Consider the following 27,565-nt stretch of genomic DNA (forward strand, 5'->3'; position numbering starts at 1 on the left):
TTCCCTCCCTAATACTTAGAGTCAAGCCTACCTAACCCTTGAGAATCCAAGCAGGCTAGAAGCTCGCTCCCACGGCAATGCAGACGTACCCACAGCGAGAGACTCAAGGAGCTCAATCTATTTAGTTTAACACAGAGAAGACTAAGGAGTAACCAGATCACTGTATGTAAGTACCCACATGGGGAACAAATACTTGATAATGGGCTCTTCAATGTAGCAATGGCAGGAAGTTGAAGTGAGACAAATTCAGACTGGAAATAAGGCATAATGTTTTGTAAAAGAGGAGAGTAAATAATCACTGGAACAATTTACCAAGGGTTGTGGTGGATTCTCCATCAGTGGCAATTTTTAAATCAAGACTGGATGTTTTTCTAAAAGAACTGCTCTAAGAATTATATTGGGGAAATTCTATTATCTCTGTTGTCTACAGGAGGTCAGACCAGAATGATCCCTTCTGGCCTCAGAATCTCTGAAAAAGATCAAGAGCTTAATCTCCACTGTAGAGAAGGCCTGCCTGAAATTTCCAAGCACTCTGAAACCACATGGATTGCATTCAAACAAGGTTCATCAGGAAAGGAATTAGAAATTCCTACTCTCACCAAAACAGCCTGGGTCACAAACCATTCATTGGCCTGAGACTCCTTGAGGCCCCAGAACACTGACAGCAAGTCTGAGCACCTCGCATGCTCCCAACTGCCCTTAGCACCAGCGTCCAACTCTCAGCCCCTAGGAGTGCCTCCCCCAGAGTCAGCTCAGTGATAGAGCCCGAACAGTTCAGGCATGCAAGGGTGACTCTGAGCAGAGCTGTGGCAACCTTCTGTCCTCCCTCAGGCAGGTCCATAGTCATTCCCAGTGGTGTCTGCTGCCGTGGACAGTTCTGGATCCCTGGTTCCCTGCAGCTCCTGAAATACGTGGAAGTGGTGGCATCAAAAGCTGCTCAGTGCTCCCCCCCACAAACTGCTTTTTGTTCTTCATCCCAATTTAGCATCTTCCCACTAAGGGGACTGTCTGCTCTAAATCGCACTTGTTTCCCCTCCGTTACTGGGTTAATTGTCCCTGGCTGGCCCTCTTCCCTGCTTTCTGGCTCAGTGTCTCCCATAAACCTGGGTTTCGAGACCTAGCTGGTACTCTGAGTACCCCCTCCTTCCTGAGGCTCTCTGGTGAGTCCTGGACAGATGGTTTCTAATCCATCACACCACGTAACCAATTTGCTCTCTCATTTACATAACTCTGTGCCAGATGGGACTGGTCAGGTCTCATAATCAAGCATTTATGCACACAGTGCTTGGTCTAAAGCTTTACTGAAGTCAGCCTCGTGTACGTACATACCCCCTCAGGAATCACTGACTCCCTCCCTCTCCACGAGCTAGGAAGCAAGTGTCACCTGATCCATGGGCTTTCTGTGAACATCACCGGTCCCCATTTATAATCCCCATCTCTCTCTCCAGTCCATCCTGACAAATCACCAGACCGATGCCAGAGACTGCTGGGAATGTATTGCGGAATGTATTGCGGCTAAGCCTGCCACCTTCCATTCCAAACTGAGCCATATCCCTCTTTTCATTCACTGAGAGATCACAAAATCCAGCCCCCCACTGGCCTGAGCATGCACTCTCCTGCCTGCTGCTCATCTGCCCACCTCTGAAGAGCCAGGATACACAGTCACGCCAGCACTGCCCAGAGGCCCTCCAGCAGCATTCACAACTGCGTTGGCTAACTGGAGTTAGAACTTCCATCTAGACATCGTCCTACAGCAGCTGGCACAGATGCTCCCAGGCCAGATCCTACTGCCTTTGGACAATGGGAGCGTGAGTTCTACATGGTGAAGGAGAAAGAGAGCTCAGGTACCGGTTTGCGCAGTTGGAAAATGAAGAAGGGGTACAGCAGGCAGTAGCTGAAGGTAGGAGGGCAAGGAAGAAGAGAAGAGCAGCTAGTCCTACACAAACAGCGGATGAGCCAATGGAGATACCACCAAATCAGAGCCACAGGAGGATACTGGATGAACTGCAGAAGATTGCAAGGGAGGACAGATGATGAAAGGACTTGCAGCCAGCAAGAACAGGGATAGGCCCATAACATTGCATCCTCATTAGGGAAAAGGCAGGTCTACATAACTGGGGACTCCCTGCTGAGAAGAACAGACAGGCCTGTAACCACAGCTGATCCGGAGAACAGAAGGGTGTGCTGTCTGCCAGGTGCTAGGATACGGGATGTGGATCTGAGGCTGAAGAGGATCCTAACAGGAGCGGGAAAGAGTCCACTGATTGTCCTTCATGTGGGTACAAATGATACAGCCAGATTCTCACCGAAACGAACCAAGGGAGACTGTGCCAGGCTGGGGAAGACTCCTAAGGAAACTGACGCTTAGGTGATCTTCAGTGGGATTCTGCCTGTCCCTAGAGGAGGACAGCCAAGGCGTGACAAGATTCTGATGATCAACAGACGGCTCCGGCAGTGGTGCTACAAGGAGGGCTTTGGGATGTATGGCCACTGGGAGGCATCCATGGACAGGACTGTTCTCTTGGGATGGACTTCATCTGAATAGGGAGGGAAATGCACTTCTAGGATGGAGGCTGGCACAACTGACTCAGAGAGCTTTAAACTAGGAATATGGGGGAGATGGTTGGGAGATGCCCAGGTAATCTCAATGCCTGATTTTAATATTGAGAGGGAGGAAAATGAAATAAAGGATACAGCAGTGGGTAGGAGAATGGACATGAAGAGGAAGAGTAGTGTGAATACCAGTATCATAGGTGATACTGGCCATAGAATGACTGTGCCGAATCGTGTAAGGAATGTGAGCAAAGCCCAACAGCAAAAATTAAGATGTTTGTGCACCAGTGCGAGGAGCCTGGGTAACAAAATGAAGGAACTAGAGCTACTGGTGCAGGAAGTGAAACCAGATATTATATGGTGTGGCAAGGTGGGCCTGTTTGGCCCCGTGGGTCTGCACTCTCTACAGCTATGCTGGTGGTGTGGCTGGGTGGGAACGGGGGGGGGGGGGCCGGTCCCGCCCTCTACCCCGGGCCCTGACCCAGGGACCCTGCGAGGAGTAGCCTCAAACAGCTTAGTCCAGGGGCTGCTACCTTCCCTGGGTCGCTCATCTGTAGCCCCCCCCGGCTTGTGGTCCTCCTTCAGGCTCTTTGGGGCCAGCGTCCTCTGGTCTTGCCTGGACAGGCTCCTTCTGAACTCCCGTGGCTGGGTGCTCTCGCCACACCCATACTAGCTCCTCCACACCTTATAGCTGCGCTGCGCTGCGCTGCGCTGCGCTGCTCAACTCCCTCTCAGCTGCTCCCATCTGCCTGACAGGGAGGCTTTTAACTGCTGAGGCAAGCTCCTTGATTGGCCTCAGCTGGCCTAATTGGCCTAACTGCCCTGGAGTAGCCCCAGCTGGATCACCCAGGGAACAGGGATTTGCTAAGCCTGGGGCTGATATAGATGCCTTCCAGCACCCTCCTGTAGCCGTCAGGGCTGGTCCTGTCACAATGGATAACAAAAACATGGTGGAATAGTCGTCACGACAGGTATACAAGTATTGAAGGATATGTGCTTTTTAGGAAAGATAGAAATAAAGGTAAAGGTGGTGGAAGAGCATTGTACATCAATGATGAGGTAGAATGTAAAGAAATTAGAAGTGATGCAATGGATAAGACAGAGTGTGTCTAGGCGAAAATCACACAGGGGAAGAAAGCTAATGGCGCTTCCCCTGGGATAGCGCTTGGGGTGTGCTACAGACCACCGGGATCCGATTTGGACATGGATAGAGACCGCCTCAATGTTTTTAATGAAGTAAATACTACTGGGCACTGTGTGATTATGGGAGATTTTAACTTCCTAGATATAGACTGGAAGACTAGTGCTAGTAAATAATAATAGGGCCCAGGTTTTCCTGGATGTGATAGCTGACGGATTCCTTGACCAAACAGTTGCTGAACAAGAGGGGATGCCATTTTAGATCTGGATTGGAGAGTAGTGAGGACCTCATAGAAGAACTGGTTGTAGGAGACAACCTTGGTTTGAGCGACTATGAGCTAATTCAGTTCAAACTATATGGAAGGATAAACAAAAATGGATCTGTGACTAGGGTCATTGACTTCAAAAGGGTGTAAGGCCTGTGGAGGCCTTGTTTTTTGGCTAAGCTTAGACCTTGTTCTTGGGCGAAGCAGCAGTATCCATATCAGGAGAGACAGCAGCCATAAGCTGAGTAGCAGGTGGTCACATCTTCACATTCCTGAAACTACTTCAAAACAATGCAATATCAGGCTGTTAAGAAGGTGCTACTGTCTGAATAGTATCTACCACCACCAGATACAGAAAGATATATTAAGATGCTTAAAGAAAACTTTGTTTGATAGCATTCTGTCTGGAAATAAATCACTTACCACACTTGTGGGTGTAAAATCCACACTTCTTATTGTTTTGTCTTATTGGTGTCCACTTCTCTAGTGTTGATCTGAGAGATTTCTGTCTGGTTCTTTGATTGTTTCTGTCTGTTGCATAACTAAGTGTGCGCTATTTAAATCAATTAAGGTGGTGGGGTATGACTGGTTAAAGAACTGCTTTGCAATGAGCTAGGACTGGTGTTTGTGGTACTTTAGTTTAAATGATTGGTTAAGGTGCAGCTAAGCAGGACCCAAGTTTTAACTATATAAACTGAGGTCCAAAAGGCAGTTCTTTGGAACCTAACTCCAGGACACAGCCCAAGAAGATCAGAGCTGCCAGACCTCACCACCCTGCCAACCACACTGTGCAGAAGTTGGAGTCCCCAGATGATCTAATCCTGACTGGCCACCAGGAGAAGTTTGTCTGCCTTCCCGGGAGTGGTGAGCATCGTGTGCTTAGTGTGTGTATCCTGTGCTGGTGATTGTTAATAAATAGAGGTTAAGGATATTGTAAGGCTCCTTCACTGGTAAAAGATCCTGCAAACCCAGAGTAATATACACTCAGAGCCCTATGAATTTGGGAAAGGATGTGGATACTTATATTAACAAGGTTAGTTTCACCCGGAGTCCTACGGACTGGGAATGGGTGACCCTGAGCCCTAACGTGTGAATTGAGTACGAGTAGGTGCCTCCCCACTCCCCGCCGAGCCCTACGGAGTGGGAAAGGGTGGAGGGATGCCTTTGAGCCTTAAAGTGTGAATTGGGAAAGGGTGGGAGTGCCTAAATTAACCGGGTTATGCCTTGAGCCCTACAGATTGGGGTAAAGGTGGGGTGCCCTAGTGTGCGGGTAACAAGGGCTAACTTTAAAAAACTAAGGGAATTAGTTGGGGAAGTGGACTGGACTGAAGAACTCATAGACCTAAAGGTGGAGGAGGCTTGGAATTACTTCAAAGTTGCAGAGACAATCTGAAACCTGCATCCCAAGGAAGGGCAAGAAATTCATAGGCAAGAGTTGTAGACCAAGCTGGATGAGCAAGCATCTCAGACAGGTGATTAAGAGAAAGCAGAACACCTATAAGGAGTGGAAGATGGGAGGGATCAGCAAGGAAAGCTACCTCTTAGAGGTCAGAACGTGCAGAGATAAAGTGAGAAATGCCAAAAGCCAAGAAGAGTTGAACCTCGCAAAGGAAATTAAAACCAATAGTAAAAGGTTCTATAGCCATTAAATAGAAAGAAAACAAAAAAAGAAGTGGGACCACTAAGCACTGAGGATGGGGTGGAGGTTAAGGATAATCTAGGCATGGCCCAATATCTAAACAAATACTTTGCCTCTGCTTTTAATGGGGCTAATGAAGAGCTTGAGGATAGTGGCAGGGGGGCTAATAGGAATGAGGATATGGAAGTAGAAATTACCACATCCGAGGTAGAAGTCAACCTCTAACCGCTTAATGGGACTAAATCGGGGGGCCCAGATAATCTCCATCCAAGAATATTAAAGGAACTGGCACGTGAAATTGCAAGCCCATTAGCAAGGATTTTTAATGAATCTGTAAACTCAGTGGCTGTGCCATATTACTGGAGAATTGCTAACATGGTTCCTATTTTTAAGGAAGGGAAAAAAAGTGATCTGGGTAATTACCGGTCTGTTAGATTGATCTCAGTAGTATGCAAGGTCTTGAAAAAATTTTGAAAGAGAAACTAGTTAAGGACATCAAGGGAAATGGTAATTGGGACAAAATACAACATGGCTTTACAAAAGGTAGATCGTGCCAGACCAACCTGATCTCCTTTTTTGAGAAGATAACAGATTTTTAGACAAAGGGAATGCAGCGGATCTAATTTACCTAGATTTCAGTAAGGCATTTGATACAGTTCCACATGGGGAATTATTAATTAAATTGGAAAAGATGGGGATTAATATGAAAATTGAAAGGTGGATAAGGGACTGATTAAAGAGGAGACTGCAACGGGTCATACTGGAAGGTGAACTGTCAGGCTGGAGGCAGGTTACTAGTGGAGTTCCTCAGGGATCGATCTTGGGACCAATCTTATTTAACCTTTTTGTTACTGACCTTGGCACAAAAAGTGGGAGTGTGCTAATAAAGTTTGTAGATGACGCAAAGTTGGGAGGTATTCCTAATACAGAGAAACACCAGGATATAATACAACAAGATTTGGATGACCTTGCAAACTGGAGTAATAGAAATAGGATAAAATTTAATAGTGGAAAATGCAAGGTCATGCATTTAGGGACCAATAACAAGAACTTTTGCTATAAGCTGGGGACGCATCAGTTGGAAGTGACAGAGGAAGAGAAGGACCTGGGCGTATTGGTTGATCACAGGATGACTATGAGCCGCCAATGTGATGTGACCGTGAAAAAAGCTAATGCGGGTCCTAGGATGCATCAGGCAAGAGATTTCCAGTAGAGATAGGGAGTTGTTAGTACCGTTATACAAGGTGCTGGTCAGACCTCATCTGGAATACTGTGTGCAGTTCTGGACCCTCATGTTTAAGAAAGATTAATTCAAACTAGAACAGGTGCAGAGGAGAGCTACTAGGATGATCTGAGGAATGGAAAACCTGCCTTATGAGAGGAGACTCAAAGAGCTTGGCTTGTTTAGCCTGACCAAAAGAAGGCAGAGGGGAGCTATGATTGTGATTGCTCTCTATGAATACATCAGAGGGATAAACACCAGGGAGGGAAAGGAGTTATTTAAGTTCAGCACCAATGTGGACACAAGAACAAACGGATATAAACTGGTCATCAGGAAGTTTAGACTTCAAATTAGACGAAGCTTTCTAACCATCAGAGGAGTGAAATTCTGGAACAGCCTTCCAAGGGGAGCAGTGGGGGGGCAAGAAACCTAGCTGGCTTCAAGACTGAGCTTGATAAGTTTCTGGAGGGGATGATATGATGGGACAGGCTAATTTGGCGATTGACTGATCTTTGACCACTAGCGGTAAATATGCCCAATGGCCTATGATGGGGTGTTAGATGGGTGGGCTCTGAGTTACTACAGAGAATTCTTTCCGCGTGACTGGTTGCTGAGTCTTGCCCATATGCTCAGGGTTTAGCTGATCGCCTTATTTAGGGTTGGGAAGGAATTTTCCCCCTGAGCAGATTGGAAGAGACCCTGGGGGTTTTTCTCCTTCCTCTGCAGCATGATTTAAAGCTTGGAACCTTGCTGGTGAATTCTCTGAAGTCTTTAAACCACTATTTGAGGACTCCAGTAACTCAGTCTTAGGTTAGGGTCTATTACAGGAGTGTGTGGGTGAAGTTCTGTGGTCTGCCTTGTGCAGGAGGTCAGATTAGCTGATCATAATGGTCCCTTCTGACCTTAAAGTCTATGAGCTCTGGGGGCAGGGACTCCGTACTGTGCCTGAGTGCCATCCGGCACAGTGGGACCCTGACCAGGGCCACAGGCATGACCGAAATACAAATAAACACAGCCTGTCTCTGACAGCTGCCAGCACCAGCCACTGCAGAGGAAGGTCTGAAACCCTCATGGGCAATTGTGGAACAACTTGCCCAGAAGGAGCATCTCCCTAATCCCATCAGTTAGTGACTGGCTCACACCCTGCCGCAACAAGGTTCCAAGCTCTTATTTGTATCCGAACCCATGTAGCTGGCAATGTCCCACTGTCCATATCAATGTCTGATCCTTTCCTCAATCTCGTCAAGCTCTTTGTCTAAATGGTGTGCTGTGGCAGTGAGTTCCACTGGCTGCGTATCAGACGACTTCCTTTTAGCAGTTTAAATGTGCTGCCGTTCAGATTCCTGGTTCTCTCATTCTGAGTGTACAAACAGCAGCCTCCAATCTATCTTCTGTCCATTCATTCTTTGCATCCCTCTCCCATGTCCGCTCCAGCCTCTCTCCACCTTACACTGAGCTGTACAGCCCTTACAGCCCCTCTTTCCAGCACACTCAGCCCCTCCGCTTACATTTGCGCTCTCCATGGGCTGAGCTGGGAGGAGAATCAGGTTCTCGCCCTGCTCCACTCTGAGTGCACCTTCATCTCTACTCATGGCCACTCGGAAGGGAACTCAACCATCTGGGCCATAAACAATGATGGAACAATGGAGGACCAAGGGACCCGGCACCCAGAGCCTGCACCATTGCACAGAAGCTTGACCGGCTGCATTCATTCCCTGTGCAGACCCAAGGGCTCCCTCCGAAGCCTGTCTGGGAGAGAGGGAAGACTCCTGTGAAAGACTGCACCCACCTCAGGGTGCTCGCATGTGGCATGACAGGTGCACCTGCCTCAGTTTCCTCTTTAATCACAGGGTCTAAGGCCAGAAGGGGCCATTCTGATCATCTAGTTTGGCCTCCCATATAACACAGGCCACAGAATTTCCCTAAAATAATTCCTAGAGCAGATCTTTTAGAAAAACATCCCATCTTTGTTTTAAAATTGTCAGTGATGGAGAATGGAGACCCCGATCCTTGATTGTTCCAATGGTTAATTACCTCATCATTGAAAAATTCACACTGTATTTCCCATCTGAATGTGTCTAGCCTCAACTTCCAGCTAGACTGAAGAGCCCCTTTTAAATATTTGTTCCCACTGTAGGTACTGACAGACTGTGATCAAGTCACCCCTTCACCTTCGCTTTGGTAAACTACAGAGATTGAGCACCTTGAATCTAGCTCTAAGGTTTTTCATCCTTTAACCATTCTCATGGCTCTTCTCTGAACTCTTTCCGATTTATCAATATCCTGTTTGAATTGTGGACACCAGACCTGGACACAGGATTCCAGCAGTTCACACCAGTGCCAGATACAGAGGTAAAATAACCTCTCTACCAGGATAACATTAACTCTTTCATCATGTTCAGCTGATAATCCACAACAACCCCCAAATCTTTTTCTGGATCACTGTTTCTCGGGATAGAGTTCCCCCATCCTGAAGTATGGCCTGCATCCTTTGTTCCCAGCCGTATACGTTTCCATTTAGCCATATTCATATGCATATTGTTTGCTTGCACCCAGTTTACCAAGTGATGCAGATTGCTCTGAATCAATGACCTGTCCTCATAATTATTTACCACTCCCCGAATTTGTATGTCATGTGGAAACTTTTTCAGTGATGATTTTATGTTTTCTTTGAGGTCATTGATAAAATGTTAAATATCCTGGGGCCAAGAGCCAATCCCTGAGGGACCCTACTGGAAACAGACCCACTTGATGAAAATACCCCATTTACAAATACATTTCGAGAGCCATCAAATGGATTAGCCATTTTTTAATCCACGTAATGGGTGCCACATTAATTTGATATTGTTCTAGTTTTTTAATCAAAATGTCACGTGTTCATGCAAAACGTCCTTGTATTCATTCGTGGAAAGGAATGTGGTTTTTCTCAGCAACAAATTCAAACCCTTTTATTCCTATGAAGTGCTACAGTCCACAGATCCCTCACAGTAAAATAATTCTTCTCAAAACCGCCGAGTAAAACAAGGCTACAATGCAGCAGCTCTGCAATCCCGTTCAAAGATCCCCATGCCCAGGTCACCCACGCAAGAGCTATTAACCACTCGGGCATGCTTCCTTTAGCCCCCTGCTCCCAGGCCCCACTCTCCAGGCCTGCTACTGACAATTCCTGGACCCACTTCTCTGCCACGGGTCTTGTCCTGCAGTCCCAGGTCAGGTCTCCCACAAGAGACCCTGCAGTGCTTCATTCCCCCAGGCCTCCTCGCTCTGAGTCCTACCCCTGCTAAGGGGAACCTCACTCCAGGACCAACTCCTTGTTCCTGGGCTCCTCCTACAGCCTTCCACTCCGCTCTTCTGCCAGAGAACTCCCCATAGGCAGGCCCCCCCGACAGCAATCCTGGGCCCCAGGAGCCCCATTCCGCCCACGGCCCCGCCCCTTCTCCCCCCCCCCCCACAATCCCCCTCCTCTCCCGCAGGTGGCCAAGGGGGCTGAGTGGGGGAGGGACACCACGAGCGGGGAGGGGGCAAGCAGGGAAGGAGAAGAGGGACACAAGCAGCAAGCGATGGCAGAGAGGCCGAGTGGGGGGAGGGAAGAAGTGATGCTGCGAGCAGCGAGCGGCGGGGCTAGGCCGCGGGAGGAAGAGGCCCTTTTCAATTGCTGGGCCCCTGGGCAATTGCCCCCTTTGCTGCCCCCCCTCCTCCCCCCACACACACTCCCACCGTTGGCGGACCTGCCCGTAGTGCTACACTCAGCCAGGCCTCCTCCTCTGTGAATCCTGCCCTAGCTCCTGGGACCTCCCGTGCCGCTGAGCGCGCTGGTTCTTGGCCTCATTGTGAAGCCTTCCTGCAGCTTAGCAGGGCGCCCAGCTCCAGCCAGCCCTGCCCAAAGCTCAGCCCAGCAGCTCAGCACCGTCTCCTGCAGCTCCTTCCCTCAGGCAACTCTGCTGCTCCATCTGTCTGTCCATCCGCCCGCTGACAGACAGCTCTCACCTGGGCCATGGCTACACTGGAGAGCCAACCGCGGCCCAGCTGCTCCCCAGCGGACAGGAGAGATGGTGATTAATCCACCCAACAGGCAGCGGGGGCTGTGTCAAGGGGCCATGCTCAGGTCAGTGTAACTTACATGGCTCCCGTGGGCGGCTCCTTCATAGCCCTGACGACACACGTTACAGCCAGAGGGCCTGGAGTGCAGACGTAGCCCTACCCTTTCCTACCCGCCCCGTCTCAAGCCCGAAGCCTTACGTAAACCCAGCTGCAAGGCTGCTGACGAGTCACAGGTGCACTGCACCCCACTCCCTCCCCAAGGGACTGCGACAGCTCCTCTCCCTTCCACCACACCCCACCAGTCCTGCCTGTGCCGCAGGGCTGGCAGAGTACGGGAGCCAGCAGGCCCAGGCCCAGGCCCAGCTGTTGCTGAAGACCCTTCCCCTTAGCCGTAACCTCTGATTAGGACCCAGCGCATGGAAACCCTTCTGACTCCCGTGTCACCAGTCCCACACGCAGCTTGTGCCTTGGCCAGCCAGGACCCTGAGGACTGAGCCATGCTACATCCTCCGAGAAGGGCCCAGAGAACAAAGGCAACAAACACCCTGCGCATTCCAGGATAGTGCTGGCGCCTGAAGCCCCCTGTGCAGCCCAGGGATGGCACCGGCAGGACAGAGCTGGGCAAGATGTCTCAGCCTGGAAATGCAAGCCCCAGCTTCTCTCCAGGACTGCATTAGCGAAGAGGGGAGAGCCAGGTTTAGCCGGCACCCCCAGAGCTGGTCAAGGGAGCAGTTACAGATCTGCCAGGCACGTTGCAGAAGACCTAATGAGATTCCCATGGTGAGAGTTAAGCGTGTGGAAATTGCCTGCTCGTGATCAGAATGCACTGTCCTGCGCCGGGGGGTCACGGGAGAGAGGAGCCTGCGGGGTGCAGGGAGGCTCAGAGATGGCAGGGACACTGGGGGCAGGGAGTGACTCCCAGAGATGGGGCTTGGAGCACAACACCTCTCTGCCACCTACCCCTAATACAGGAAACAAAAGGCCTGCTCCAGGCTGGAACCCAGGCTCCACAGAAGAGGGAGAAGGAAGAGCTTTGGGCAGCCGGGAATACAGCAGTAAAAGGGCTCCCTGCCCAGCACCCCAGAGCTCTTGGGACCCTGCATGCTCAGCCTTGCCAGCCTGCCAGGCCAGCTGCTCACGGAAAGAGAAGAAGGGGAAGAACAGCTTTTACTGACAGCTACTGCCCAGGCTGGACTCTCCCACCCCAGGGGGTGCAGGGCTCAGCGCTGGGCCCCACAGTACCAGAGAGATGCTGCCTAAATGGAGGCAGTGCAGAGAGCCCGCTCCGCCGGAGGGAGGGAGATGAGAGGAAACGCTGAAGCGTAGGCTAAGGGCGAATGGGTCTCTGCTGGGACAGAACGCTGGGGGAAAGGGAGGTGAAACTCAGGTGGAATATCAGGGAAAAGCAGCCAGTGAGATATATACAGCCAGGAGTCGTCCCCAGGGGCAGGGCCGAGGACTCCCTGAGGGGGGTGGATCCGGGTGGGAATCGTCTCCAGGGAAAGGGGAGAGTGAAAGGAGCATGGGAGGGGAAGGCAGGCTCATCGGAATTCTACCCGGGCTCCTTAGCACCTGCCACCTGAGTATTTCCATGAGCATCCAAACACCATCAATTCGGCCCCCAGCCCTTTGGGTGGCAGACGGAGAAGAGTGTAAGCTGGAGGGGGACAAAGAGCTGTGGGAGATGGGGAGAGACGCAGGCCTGAGTTTCCCCTGGGCGTTGCTTCCCCGGGCCATGGGAGCATCTGACACCAACTCTGCCCAGGCAGAACCATGCCCAGGGGCTGCACTCTCCATTCCCAGCTTGGACACACTTAGAGTACGGTACAGATACACCTCCACAGACCTACCCACTTCTCTGCACAAAACTCAGCTCAATCCACCCTTCAGAACAGGCAGCTCAGAGTCACTGACGCAAAAGACAGAACTTGGTTTGACCCAGAGCACCTGCTTGGAGAGCATGTCCAGAAAGCTAGCGGAGCAGAGAGGAGACAGCCCTGGGGACAACGCCCAGCCTCTCCCGGGGACTCCCAGACGTTAGTCTCACGCCTCAGCAGGCTAGTCTCTCGCACACACATCCCTGCGCTTATCTCACTCACACGCAGTAAACATACGAAGATGTGAACTATTTGTATTCAGGTGCTGCAAGAGACAACAGTGTTGCCAGGCCTCAGGCAGGGGCTTAGAGGTCGGAAAGCTGCTTTCCAAGCGTGTGTACTGTGGTGACCATGGAGACTACAGGCCCACATCCTATGCATGCACGAGTGGAGGCTACAAGGGAGCTTTTGTGTGTGTGAATACTTGCTGGTCAAAAAAATATGAGTGCGCCCAAAAAACGAGCAGGACTTGACAGATTCTGCATAATACAGCTCAAAAGTTAAACCATACTGGACAAATTCATGTCCTCAGGGGTCTCTAACCGTCCAGGCTTTTCTCCCAACCAGCAAATCACTGTTTTTATTAAAATCCACTGGTTTGTATTGCATCTAGAATTCTCCGCAGCCCTGGACTTTCGTGTGAACTAGGACATTGAAGGGCTTCAAATGCAATATTAAGCAGTGTACATTTTAAAACAAACTAGTGAGTGCTGGCTGGCTGAAAACCTGACCTATTGCATGGCGCCAAGGTCCCTGCCTTAAGCAATAACCACGGTTAAGATTGTATCACGGTTATTTTAAATAAAAATCACTGTCAGGCTGCAGACAATAAACGAAAGTTCATGGGAGCCTGTAACCCGTCCGTGACTGTTAGTAAAAATAAGCAGGGGGTGGGGGACCGACGGGGGACAACTGAAGCCTGAGCGGGGCAGGAGCAGGGAAGGAGAGCCTGGGTCCCGCTGCAGGAGGGTCGCCCCCACCAGCACTGACAGTTCCAGCTCGGAGCTCCGGGGGTGGCTCAGCGCTGCAGGATTCCCCGCCAGCTGACAGCCCCACCACTCCGGTCTGAAGTGGAAATGTTATGGAGGGCTCTGAAAGTCACAAAACGCATGACAATCTTATCCTTAGCAATGACTTAACCCACCACCTGGGAAGTCTCACTCTTTGGCCTTGAATCTCACTCTCTGGGGCTGTAAATCTCACCCTGAAGGACAGCCACCCCCTGGCATCTCTGGATTCCCAACGTGGAGAGAACTCAAACTCCACCAAACTGCTCCTTGGCCAGCCAGGACCCAACATCAGGAGGCCCAGCCAGGCCAGGCCCCAGCCATCCCCACCTACACGAGGCCCAGACCAGCCCAAACCAGGCCAGGCCCCAGTCACCCATTTGCCCAGTTTTCCCGTTGTCTCTTAAGCATGGAACAGCCACCCCAAACCAGTCTGGCTCTACACCTCTCTCCTTCTCGGTGGGATGCCCACAATAAAGCAGCCAGCATCGGCTGCCCAAAGGCAGAGGTGGGTCAAGGGGGTCAAGCTGGGCCTGACTTCACCTGCTCATGAATCAGAATAAAAAATGGCCGATGCAGCTCAGGCAATAACCCTGCGGTGACTCAGCTCGCCCCACCCATGGTGCCCATCTGCTGAGATTGCCAGATCCGCAGGGCAGCCACTGAATCTTCGCACCTGTGTGTTCAGAGTCAGGGAGAGTAGGCAACACTTACCCGCGGAAGCACTCAGATAGCTGGAACCCTGGCTGCCCAGAACCCTTGCCACCTCTTGCAGATATGCAGAGAATCCAGGCAGGAAGTTTCACCCTGCAGGAGGCCGGGCTCTGAATCATAGAAGATTAGGATTGGAAGGGACCTCGAAGCAGGACCAACCCCAACTAAATCATCCCAGCCAGGGCTTTGTCATCCCTTAAAAACCTCTAAGGATGGAGATTCCACCACCTCCCTAGGTAACCCATTCCAGTGCGTCACCACCCTCCTAGTGAAAAAGGTTTTCCTAATATCCAACCTAGACCTCCCCCACTGCAACCTGAGACCATTGCTCCATGTTCTGTCATCTGCCACCACTGAGAACAGCCTAGCTCCATCTCCCTGGAACCCCCTTTCAGGTAGTTAAAGGCTGCTATCAAATCCCCCCTCACTCTTCTTTTCTGCAGACTAAACAAGCCCAGTTCCCTCAGCCTCTCATCCTAAGTCTTGTGCTCCAGCCCCCTAATCATTTTTGTTGCCCTCCGCTGGACTCTCTCCAACTTTTCCACATCCTTTTTGTAGTGGGGGACCCAAAACTGGACACAATACTCCAAATGCGGCCTCACCAGTGCAGAATAGAGGGGAAAAATCACTTCCCGTGATCTGCTGGCAATGCTCCTACTAACGCAGCCCAATATGCTATTAGCCTTCTTGGCAACCAGGGCACACTGCTGACTCATATCCAGCTTCTTGTCCACTGTAATCCCCAGGTCCTTTTCTGCTGAACTGCTGCCTAGCTCAGCGGTCCCCAGTCTGTAGCTGTGTATGGGATTCTTCCGTCCTAAGTGCAGGACTCTGCCCTTGTTCTCACTGAACCTCATCAGATTTCTTTGGCCCAATCTCAGTTATAGAACGCTAGAGCAATTGTAGCGACACAGCACAAAACCCTTTTAAGCCACCTGGGTCCGTAATGCTCCATTTCTCTGGTTCAGCCACAACCATGTGGTGGTTTCGCAAGGTGCTGACACGTGGGAGTCTGTGATATCCCACTTCCCAGGCCCTAAGACAGTGTTTCTCAAACTTTTTGTTCTGGCGACCACATTTGGACTTAAAAAAAAAATCATGACCTCCCCTACTAGAAAAAATTGTGACCCCTACCTTTAGCCCCATGGGGCTCAGGGCTTCAGCCCCTTTCATAATGTGGGGCTCCGGGCTTCAGCCGACTGCTGCCCCTGGGGCCCCCGGCTGCAGCTTTCTGCCTTGATGACCCCATCAAAACAGGATCGCAACCCACAGTTTGAGAACCACTGCCCTAAAGGATTAATTCTTGGGGTTGATGGAAGTCCAGAGAGGGGTTTCCTCTAACTCTGGGTCTGCACAGTACCCTCCACCATGGGCCCTGATCTCAGTGAGATCTGTAGAGCTAGTGTAACACACACAATGAATAGTAACTCCTAAATACTGCTACAGAAAATAAATGTGACTATGGGGACACAGCTGAGAGCAGAGCTGCTACCTCTCCAGGGGCCTTTGCTGAGAAGAGCCACAGAGAGACACTCATAGAATCAGAGAAGATCAGGGATGGAAGGGACCTCAGGAAATCATCTACTCCAATCCCCTGCTCAAAGCCGGACCAACCCCACTAAACCATCCCAGCCAGACTTTGCCAAGCTGTCCATCAGGGATTTCCTCACACCCAACAGGGGTGCCCGAACCTGCTCACATACTGGATGGAGTCACAGAGTGCAGCTTTGAAATCCCTGGCACTAGCTGCCTCAGACCCCCAGCAGTGCTCTGCACCATCCTTGGGAGAGGGTGGCAGGCCCACTGAAACAGGTCCAGCTGATTGCTCAGCTCCTGGTTGCAGGAAGATGCCCCCTAAGCTGTGTAGTAGAAAAAGAAAAACCCTCCAGAACAGTGGCTTGGCTTAGAAGGGACTGGGACGAATTTCACAAAGAAATCAGCAGGAATCCATCTCAACGCTCATGAATGGGGACAATACGATGGCAATTCTACATGGGGGCAATATGGGGTAATGAGCCAGGGAGCACTGGCTGGGACAGTGCTGGAGAGAGCGAGCTCTGTAGGGAAAGCTGTATCAAGTCCCCTGCCTGTGATAATGCAGGGCACCGCTCTCCAGGAGACGCTGTGGGCAGCTGTATCCCAAGGGTTTTCAACCTGTGTTCCATGAATCCTAGAGGTCCACAGACTATGTCTATGATTTCCAGCGGAGTCTGCACCTCCATTCAAAATATTTTAGGGGTCCACAAATGAAAAAAGGTTGAAAGCCACTGCATTATCTCCTGGCTATGATAAGGCAGGCCATTGCTCTGCGGTTACGTGGGGGTGCTATAGGGCAGTATTTCAGAGCTCTCCAATGTGTCTCTTTCCTTATCCCAGAGGAGAAGCAGCATCAGCACTAGCAGACCCCACAGCTGTGTTTCCCCTGTGGTGATGCATCGCTCACACCGGCAGTGGGTGCCAAAGCACGTGCAGCAGTCCAACCTTTTCAGCCCCGTGTTCTCTCACACACACTGCCCCAGTGAGTTTCAGCTCTGAAGTTGGCAGGTGGAGAGACAGCCGGAGTCTATGTGCTCTGGAGCTGGTTGGAAACGGGGCAGTTATCTGCATAACGCTGTTTGTGTGAGCTGGGAGCTTCCCAGTTCTGTCTACGAACATTGCGAGGTGCCTGTATCCTGAGCCACAGCCCAGACTGCAGTGAATTCCTCTAAACATTAACCAGGCATGTGGTGTGAGCAGACCTTGCCTGCTGGAACGCAGGCACCTCTGTGCTCTTATCAGCACGCAGCAGCCCATGCCCCACACACCCCCTCTGCCACTGCTCTGCATTCCTGCCTGCATGATAAACACCTCCCCCTTCCCCAGCAGGAACCAGCTGGCCTCATGTGCCTGGTGAGTTAAGCTGCCCCTCACCCCCACAGGAAACAGCCCGAGGGGACTCATGCACAGCTGCGCTCCCAATTCCCTGGGGGAGCAATGGGATCTCTGAGCACTGCTTGTTTCCCCTCCGCTCCCGCCTGTGCGCACACCTGCCCGCTAGGGACGATGGTGCGTCCTTGCGTGGGTCTTTGGAGATGCACACATTCTCTGGCCACATGGGCCAGAGAAGCACCCAGTTCTCCCCCCAGGCCTCCCGATCCACAGTTTACCCTGGGCTGAGAAGGTCACGGTCTGGGTGAGATAGTGACTGCCCCACTCTGGAGAGGGACCAGATGGGCCTGGCAGGGCTGTTGCAAAGCATTTCTGGGACTGGCCTTTTAAAGGAGTGCAGGGCTAGGTCTGGGCCATGGGGGACACCAGGAAGCCAACGGGGCAGCTTATCACTGCTTCCGGTAGTGCCCGCGTGTGTCCAGGGCTTCCCCCAGCGGAAGTGCTCACAACTGAAAGAGCAGGAGCAAGGGAAAGGGAACAGCTAACGAGAGGAGAGTTCCACACGTCCCGACAATGATGCTGAGTGTAACTCCATCCCACCGCAGGCGGCATCACATGCCACAGCGGGCAGCAGGCTCCGGGGCACGGACTGGCAGCAAGCAGGGGCTGTGGCCCTGCAGATCAGCCTGGGGAAGGTGGAGGGGTCAGCATGGAGACAGCACGGGAAAGCTGAGCGGTGCACACTCAGCCAGGGAGGGAAGGAGAGCAGTCCCAAAAGGCCCTGGTCGCTCCTCCCGGCTCAGAATCCCAGCAAGTGCTCACGCAGGAGCTGATCGGTGCCAGCAAGCGTGTGCTCAGGCCTCTCCCACAGCACAAGGTCAGTCCTCATTAAAACACAACCTCGATTCTTCGACAGCAAAGGCAGCCCAGTGTCCCTCCCTCGCCTCCGCAGCTCCTTCCAACACACGGCAGCTGTTCTGCAGAGCAGAGAGCACCAAGTGCTTCAAATCCTCAAGCCCTGAGCCCTCACCTTACGCCAGCAGCCCACCGCCTGCTTGGAGAGCCACTCAGGGTATGTCACATGCAGTGAGGCACCCGCGGCTGCCCATGGGGCTACGCATTCAGGGCTCTAAAATTGCGGTGCAGAAGTTTGGGCTCAGGCTGTAGCCAGGCTCTGGGACCCTCCCCCCTCATGGCCGAACGGCTACACAGCAATTTTAGACCCCGTGGCTGGAGCCAGCTGACGTGGGCCAGGCGCAGTGTTTTACTGCAGCACAGACACACCCTCACTGCCATGCAACACCCAGCACAACCAGCAATAGATACAACGCACCTTGCTCCAACACCAGCATTCCCAACTCCAACAGCCGCCCCCAGCGACAGCCCGCGCCCGGCTCCAACGCCCACCCTCACTGACACACTGTGCCCGGCTCTCACAGCCAGCTGGATCGCTGCCCTCCCACTGACACTGTGCCTGCTCTCACACCTGCTCGGACAACCACCCCCACTGATAACACGCCCTGCTCTAACAGCAGCTGTGTCCCCGCCCTTCACTGACCCCCGGTGCTCCGCTCCAACACACAGCTGTAATACACCCGCCCCACTGACACACTGTGCTGACTCTCACAACTGCCCTCAGGGATAACACACACATTGCTCTAACACCCAGCTGTATCACGAGCGCATCACTGAGACAGCTGGGTGTTAGAGCAGGGCACAGTGTATCACACAACCTCACCGGTACACGGTGGTCTGACAGCCATTCTCACTGACAGATCACATCCTGCTGTAACCACCACCCTTACTGATACAAGCTGCCTTTTGGAGCAGGACATGCTGTATCAATGGGGGGTGAGACGCAGCGGGTGTTGGAGCAGGACACGGTGTATCAATGGGGGGTGCGACGCAGCGGGTGTTGGAGCAGGACACGGTGTATCAATGGGGGGTGTGGTGCAGGGGGTGTTGGAGCAGGACACGGTGTATCAATGAGGGGTGCGACGCAGCGGGTGTTGGAGCAGGACACGGTGTATCAATGAGGGGGTGTGACGCAGTGGGTGTTGGAGCAGGACACGGTGTATCAATGAGGGGTGTGGTGCAGCGGGTGTTGGAGCAGGACACGGTGTATCAACGAGGGGGTGTGACACAGCGGGTGTTGGAACAGGACACGGTGTATCAATGAGGGGTGTGGTGCAGCGGGTGTTGGAGCAGGACACGGTGTATCAATGAGGGGTGTGATGCAGTGGGTGTTGGAGCAGGACACGGTGTATCAATGGGGGGTGTGACACAGTGGGTGTTGGAGCAGGACACGGTGTATCAATGGGGGGTGTGGTGCAGGGGGTGTTGGAGCAGGACACAGTGTATCAATGAGGGGTGCGACGCAGCGGGTGTTGGAGCAGGACATGCTGTATCAATGGGGGTTGTGGTGCAGGGGGTGTTGGAGCAGGACACGGTGTATCAATGAGGGGGTGTGACACAGCGGGTGTTGGAGCAGGACATGGTGTATCAATGAGGGGTGTGACACAGCGGGTGTTGGAGCAGGACACGGTATATCAATGAGGGGTGCGACGCAGCGGGTGTTGGAGCAGGACATGGTGTATCAATGGGGGGTGTGACACAGCGGGTGTTGGAGCAGGACACGGTATATCAATGGGGGGTGTGGTGCAGGGGGTGTTGGAGCAGGACACGGTGTATCAATGAGGGGGTGTGACGCAGCGGGTGTTGGAGCAGGACATGCTGTATCAATGGGGGTTGTGGTGCAGGGGGTGTTGGAGCAGGACACGGTGTATCAATGAGGGGGTGTGACACAGCGGGTGTTGGAGCAGGACATGGTGTATCAATGAGGGGTGCGACGCAGCGGGTGTTGGAGCAGGACACGGTGTATCAATGAGGGGGTGTGACGCAGCGGGTGTTGGAGCAGGACACGGTGTATCAATGAGGGGGTGTGACGCAGCGGGTGTTGGAGCAGGACATGGTGTATCAATGAGGGGTGCGACACAGCGGGTGTTGGAGCAGGACACGGTGTATCAATGAGGAGGTGTGACACAGCGGGTGTTGGAGCAGGACACGGTGTATCAATGAGGAGGTGTGACGCAGCGGGTGTTGGAGCAGGAAACGGTGTATCAATGAGGGGTGCGACGCAGCGGGTGTTGGAGCAGGACACGGTGTATCAATGAGGGGGTGTGACACAGCGGGTGTTGGAGCAGGACACGGTGTATCAATGAGGGGTGCGACGCAGCGGGTGTTGGAGCAGGACACGGTGTATCAATGAGGGGGTGTGACGCAGCGGGTGTTGGAGCAGGACACGGTGTATCAATGAGGGGTGCGACACAGCGGGTGTTGGAGCAGGACATGGTGTATCAATGAGGGGTGCAACGCAGCGCGTGTTGGAGCAGGACACGGTGTATCAATGAGGGGGTGTGACACAGCGGGTGTTGGAGCAGGACATGGTGTATCAATGAGGGGTGCAACGCAGCGCGTGTTGGAGCAGGACACGGTGTATCAATGAGGGGGTGTGACACAGCGGGTGTTGGAGCAGGACACGGTGTATCAATGAGGGGTGCGACGCAGCGGGTGTTGGAGCAGGACACGGTGTATCAATGAGGGGTGCGACGCAGCGGGTGTTGGAGCAGGACACGGTGTATCAATGAGGAGGTGTGACACAGCGGGTGTTGGAGCAGGAAACGGTGTATCAATGAGGGGTGCGACGCAGCGGGTGTTGGAGCAGGACACGGTGTATCAATGAGGGGTGCGACGCAGCGGGTGTTGGAGCAGGACACGGTGTATCAATGAGGGGTGTGACGCAGCGGGTGTTGGAGCAGGACACGGTGTATCAATGAGGGGTGCGACGCAGAGGGTGTTGGAGCAGGACACGGTGTATCAATGAGGGGGTGTGACACAGCGGATGTTGGAGCAGGACACGGTGTATCAATGAGGGGGTGTGACGCAGCGGGTGTTGGAGCAGGACATGGTGTATCAACGGGGGGGTGTGACACAGCGGGTGTTGGAGCAGGACATGCTGTATCACAGCCCTTCACTGATACAGCCGGATGTTCTAGCAGAGCACAGCGTAGCTCTCTAGTCCCCAAGCCCCATCCCAGCTGAATTCTCGGTATCACACACCGGGAGGTCTCAGACCAGCGGTAACTGGTTTCAATCTGCGCTGCCCTAACCCGGCTGCTCTCCTGGCTCCGTCCCTCCCCTGTCAGCGCAGGCTGCAGGCAGCGCTGCCCGTGCTCTGAGCAGAAGGACGCTGCATTGAGTTCGGAGCCATGTCCTCGTGTGCAGCAGGCTCCAGTGCCTGGCAGCGGTGTGCAGCAAGCCTGTCCCACCCGCAGCGCCGCCTATCCCTGGAGCTCGCGACGCACGATCGCTGCATCTGGCCAGGCTGCTGCAGAGGCAACGGGAGCCCCAGCCTGGAGCGAGCGGGCCGGGGCAGGAGGGGCAGAGCCCGGGGCAGAGCCGGGACCAGCCCGCACCCTCAGGCGCACTACACCGAGGAGGGCACCGAGGGACTGCCAGCCCCTCCCAGCCCCCAGTTAGGGCGAGCGCTAACACCCATCGGGGCCGGCCTCTGCTCGGGGGCCGCAAGGCGCCCCAACGAGACGGGAGCGTGCTCAGCTGCTCTCTCTGCTGGCAGCACCGGGAGGAGCGAGCCGGACCCCGGACCCCGGCCCCAGGGACCGAGCACGCTGCAGCCCAGCCCTGCCCTGCCCAGCCCCGGGAGCCAGTCCGGGGAAGGGGGGTGCATGAGCCGGGCCAGACGGAGCTCGCCACTGCGGGCTCGCTGGTCCCACCGGCGGGTGCCGGGCTGGAGCCGCAGCGGTTCCGGGCCGGGGGGATCCCTGCCACACGCGGCCGGGGGGGATCCGGCCCCGGCCCCAACTGGGCTCTCCCGGCAGCAGCCCCCGGCGGCCGCGCTCGCTTGGAAGTTTGGCCGGGCGCGGGGCTCCAGCAGCGCGGGGGTTACGCGGCCGCTGTCCCCGCGCCTGGCCGAGGACTTGGGGGTCCGGAGCCGGAGCGGAGCCGGACCGGGCCGGGCCAGCCCTGCGGGGGGGGGAGAGGGGCGGTGCCGGCCCGGAGCGCGGCCGGGGGCAGCGGGTCCGCGGGGCGAGGCGGGCAGTGGCGGGGCGGTGCCGGCCCGGTTCGGTCCCGGCCCGGTTCGGTCCAGGTCCCGGTCCCGGCCCGCCCTGCGGCGCTCACCGTTTGCTGCAGGTCCGGGATCCCGATGCGCACGACCAAGGCGCTGGCGGCGGCTTCCTCCATCCGCCCGGGCGGCGCCAGCTCGTCGGCGCGGGGGGCGGCCGGGGCCGCGATGGTGTCATACGGGGGCTCGGCCCGCAGGCGGCCCGCGGGCTCCCCGGGCTCCCCGTTGGCGGCGCGGGGCTGGCGCGGCGGCTGCTCTGGCGGCGGCGGCTCCGGAGTCTCATGTTGGCCGGCGGCGGGCGGCTGAGGCATGCTCCGTGCGGGAGCGGGGGGCGGGCGCGGGGGCGGCGGGGCGGCCGCGGGACCTGGCGGGGGGGGGGGGGGGAAGAGAGAGAGAGAGAGAGAGTTACCGCCGGTGGGGGGCCGGCTCTGGGTCAGCCCCCCCGGCACTGCATCCCGGGGATCCCAGTCCCTCCCCCAGGACTGCACCCCCCTGGGAGATCCCAGCCCTTCCCCCAACACTGCCCCCTCCCCCCCAGGGGAAATCTCAGCCCCCTCCCCTAAGCACTCACCCCCTGGGGAATCCCAGCCCCTCCCCCGACACTGCACCCCGAGGGGGGATCCCAGCATCTTCCTAGAACATTGCACACACAACAGGAGATCCCCGCTTCCCCCTGACATTGCGCTGCCCAGGGAATCCCAGCATCTCCCCCATAACACTGCATCCCCTGGAGGATCCCAGACCCTCCCCCGGCACTGCACCCCCAGGGGGGATCACAGGGCACCCTATAGATCTGGGGCCAGACCCCCAGCACTGCATCCCCTGGGGATTGTGGGACAACCCTGGCTCTAGGGCAGCCCCCCCAGCACCGCACCCCTGGGGGGAGTCGCAGGGCGTTCCCTTGCTCTGCAGCCAGCCTATCCCTCAGGCTCTGCCAGCAAGACCACCAGCTCTCCTCCCTCACAGGCATGGGGATGGCCAGTCTGGATCAGCCCAGGACCCGCCCAGCCCAGACTCTGGTCTCCAGCGGCGGCTGGGAAGGGGGTTGGCCCGAGGGAAGGTTCCTCCTGACCCCCAGTAATCAGGCTGGCTCCCGGCCAGGGGCAGGAGGGTTTACAGCCTCCCATCCCCAAACTCTGGTCTGTTTAATATGAACTGTTAGTTGGGATGCTCTTGTTACCTAGGGCAATGTCTGAGCCTTGCCTGAATCCTGCTAAACTGCTGGCCTCACTGCTGTCCAGTGGCAGTGAGTTCCACAGGCCAGTCGTGTGTGGTGTGAAAAAGCATTTCCTTTTGTCCGTTTTGAATGTGCCCCTTTCATTGACAGGGCTCAGCGGAGTCCAGGCCTGAGCTGTTCTGGGGTGACTATGCCCCTCGTCTTCCTGCACCGGGAGAGAGAAGAGCTCTTTCTCCACTAGCTGCATCCCTGTCATACCCCTGCTCACTCGGTTCCCCTCTGAGCAAGCAGGGCTAGGCCGGCCTCTCCAGGCCCCTGAATCTTCCTGCTGCCTCTCTGGTTCCGCAAAGCCCTGCTGGCGATGGAGTCGGATGGCATACAGTGTCCAGGGAAAGGCAGCCCATTCCTTCCATCCCTCTGCTTCCTCCATCCCTGCAGCAAAATATCCAGTAGGGCCCAGGCTGGGGATTTCCAGATGCTGCGCAGCAGGAACCAAGAGCCTGGGACAGGCCAGACACCCTAGCAAGAGGCACTGTCAGCATGACGGGGTGTGGCCCCAGCCCAGCTTGATTTCCAAGGGAAATGAACCCACAGGTTGAATTTGGACCCAGGAATCTGTTAACACTTTAAATGCTTGAATGTTACCAACCACTCAGCAAAAGCTGGTGGGACTCCGGTGAGGATAACAGTGACATGGGAACACAGCTTGAGTGCACAGAGTCCTGCATGGATCAGCAGATTACTCTCCCAGCCCCACGACTTACCCCACGGTGGGGAACCCTGCTAGCCTGTCACTTCACGACCAGCACCCGGACAGCCCTGTGCCCGAAGGGGAGACATCCCACCCAGCCCCCGCACGGGAGAGGGCCTCATCACTCGGGAATGCTCTCCCTGGGGGGCCAACACGAGAATTTTTCAGACTGATCTGGGCAGAGCCTTGGAGAGCGGCGGGTAGGAATAACCCAGCTCCCAGGCCCTGCAGGGACTGGGGCGAAGGGAGACGTGACCCGCAAAGAATGGCTGTCCCAATGCCGGCTCTGCTATGAAAAGGGGCACCCTCACTGCAGCACCACTGGCCCCAGCCCCCCATGGCCCACCAGCCCCCAGTTCCCAGCCCTTCCCATGGACACACCAGCCCCGAACCGCCTTTCCACATCGCCACACCAACCCCTGACTCTGCCCCTCCCCATGGCCCCCAACCACACCAACCCTTGACTCTGCCCCTCCCCACGGACACACCAACCCCGACTGCCTTTCCCCACAGCCACACCAACCCCTGACTCCGCCCCTCCCTATGGCCCACAGCCCCCTGACTCCGCCCCTCCCGCTAGCCACACCAGCCAGCTGAGCATAGTCCCGTTTTGGATGGAGCAGTCCCTTTTTTAAGCCCTGTCCCAACAGTCCAGCTGATCAAGGTGGCAAGAGCAAACGGGACAAATGCCCACTTTTGTCAAAAAAGTGGGGTGCAGAGAAAGGTGCGGGGGGACGTCTGCGCAGGGCTCTGGTGGGGGGCAGGCAGGGCTTGGGTGAGTGGCTCAGCCCAGCCCCGCGCAGGGAGGGGGCGGCTTGAGCCAGCCTCACCCAGTGTCCCATTTTCCCTTTGGGAAATATGGTCACCCTACACCAGCCCCTGACTCTGCCCATCCTCACGGCCACCCCAACTCCCTGGCTCCACCCCTACCCACAGCCACTCCAGTCCCTGATCCCAACCTTTCCCTGTGGTAGGGATTTGCCCTGGTTACAGTCACTGGTGAAGCTGGACCCGTGCAACCACTAGTGTGGACAGGCAAAGTCACTATCTGCACCAACGGAGCTTACCCTGGTGTCAAGTGGCTGCCACCCAACACGGTAGCTGGGGCAGTCCCCAGAGCCGCCAAGGCCCAGTCAAACAGAGGTTGGAGGAGAAGGAGCTCCTGGGCCAAGGAGAGACGGGATTCAAGGCTTTAATCCACTTTGACACTCTTCAAACAGAAATAGCCCCAACGCACAAAGAGCTGAGGAGATTTCCAGGATGGCCTGGATCTGTGCAGGAAATCATTACTGGCCCTTTCCCCGGCTAGCCAGCCTTGCGGCTGGGGGACCCCCCTGGGCTGCCATCAGTGAAAGCTGGACCCCAGATTTAGACTGGCTCTCCCAGCTGGTGCGGTATCTGCTGGGAAAGCCGTCGCCAGGGCAAAAGGAGGGAGAGGAGATTGCCCAGAGGCAACGTCCATGGACACTGAAAGCCGACGGGCCAAGGCGTGTCTTGTTCCCATGTGGACGTGCTCCCAACAGGCCAGGGTGGGATTGGGGGGGGGGTGTGCATGTCTCGCTCCCACGGGGACGAGCTCCACGGACACTGTGCTGCAGCATTACCTGCCCCAAAAGCTCAAAATCACGAGTCAGATGCCAAAGAATCATGAGCCCTGCCCAGGGACTGTGAAGCTGTTTCTAAGATGACGGTGTGTGTTTTGGGCTGTCTGGATTCTCCTTCCCACGTGTGGGGCAATCACAGTGCAGCCCACCCTCCCCATGCAGAGCGAGCCGGTTCTGGCCCTGCGGCTGGAGCGCTCGCAGCCGTTGGATTGTGCAGAGCTGCCACTTCTCCCTAACCCCCAAATGCTCATTAATTCTGTGCCCCCACCCAGCAACTACCTGACTCCCAGCACCGCGTCAGGGCTGTCCAGCACTGCTTCTCCCGCAGCCCCGGGGTGATCCCCCGCCACGGGCCGGTCACTGCAAGGAGGGACCAGGGAGCAGAGCCACCTTGAGCAACTGGGCTCTTTCTGCTCCCTCTCCCCCCCCAAAACTCCCCTGGCTGGGGGGGAGTGCCCTGCCCGGCTCTCGCAGCAGCTCAGATTGGCTGCTCTTCCCCAGGAGGTGGAAAAAAGAAGGCAGCCAATCAGAAGGGGCCAGCTGGAAATCACAGGAGGGCTGGAGTTTCTCCAAGGTTGGGTTTACAATTGCCCCAGTGGAGGCCCCATCCAGGGCAGCCCTACGGGGTGGGCCGGCATGATCAGAGGGACACAGAGGCTCCGATGGGGCGTGGTAGCCACAACAGCCTCTGACCAGCTCAGGAGCAGACAGAGCAAACCTGAGGTTGGTCAGGAGTAAGGAAAGCCCAGAACTACAGGTCTCACACCTACCTTGGCCAAGCACTTCTCTGGGGAGTGGTGGAGCATCTCTGGGGGCCCTGGGGCGCCTTGCCTCTGGAAGTGAGGAAAGTGCAACTGCGAAAAGCAAGGCGGAAGCCCAAGTGACCCCATGCAAAATATCCTCTCTGCAGAGCTCAGCACAAAACCCAGGCACCCCGTGCAGCTCCCATGGGCTGTAGCCCTCTGCCAGCACCTGCCACACCGCCCGGCTATGGTCCCTCTGCAGAGGAAGAATGCAGAGAACAAAAAAGAGTCAAGAGGGCGGCTCCTGGGTCTGGGATAAAGAGACGCCTGTCCTGAGTGTGGGGAAGGCCACACAGAGAGCGCGAGGGCTCTGGGGAAGAGGGCTTGTAGGCAGCAACGCCAGGGAGAAAGCGGGGCTGTTAGCAAGCAAGAATGGAGATGAAATGGCCAATGACTCACAAACTCCTGTCTCAGATCTCGCTGCAGCACAACGGCTAAAGGAAGAAGTTTGGTCAGTAAGGGAGCGAGGAGGAGCAGACAAAGAGATCTGCAGAACAAAGGGCTGGGGAGGGAATACGTGAAAGGCCTGAGCATGAAAAGCAGCTGCTCCGCACTGGCTGCAGCAAAGATTAAACTTGCCCTGCGCAGAGACAGTGCAAAGCTTCTCCTCCCTGGGGCCTGAGTGGGACCAAACGCTGCCCAGGCCTTGTGACCTGGGGAACTCTCTCCCAAGAGACTGGAGTCCCACGAGAGGGAGAGGGGCCGCAACAGCCCAGCTTCTCAGCAAGGAGAGCCGCGTGATCCTGGCATCACCGTCAGG

General features: G+C 55.2%; 1 protein-coding gene across 2 annotated transcripts in view; it reads right to left on the bottom strand.

Annotated features, from left to right (window-relative positions):
- SHANK3 (SH3 and multiple ankyrin repeat domains 3) overlaps positions 1-27,565 on the bottom strand; it is a 663,543-nt gene that overhangs the window by 582,768 nt on the left and 53,210 nt on the right. For both annotated transcript variants that reach the window (XM_067548257.1, XM_067547515.1), the window contains exon 3: positions 22,527-22,834. In XM_067548257.1, coding sequence (XP_067404358.1) covers positions 22,527-22,834 — 308 coding nt within the window. The remainder of the gene's footprint in view (positions 1-22,526; positions 22,835-27,565) is intronic.

The sequence above is a fragment of the Emydura macquarii genome, unplaced genomic scaffold (genome assembly GCF_026122565.2).
Source record: "Emydura macquarii macquarii isolate MOO-44397 ecotype Brisbane River unplaced genomic scaffold, CSIRO-AGI_Emac_v2 contig_6, whole genome shotgun sequence".
NCBI lineage: Eukaryota > Metazoa > Chordata > Testudines > Chelidae > Emydura > Emydura macquarii.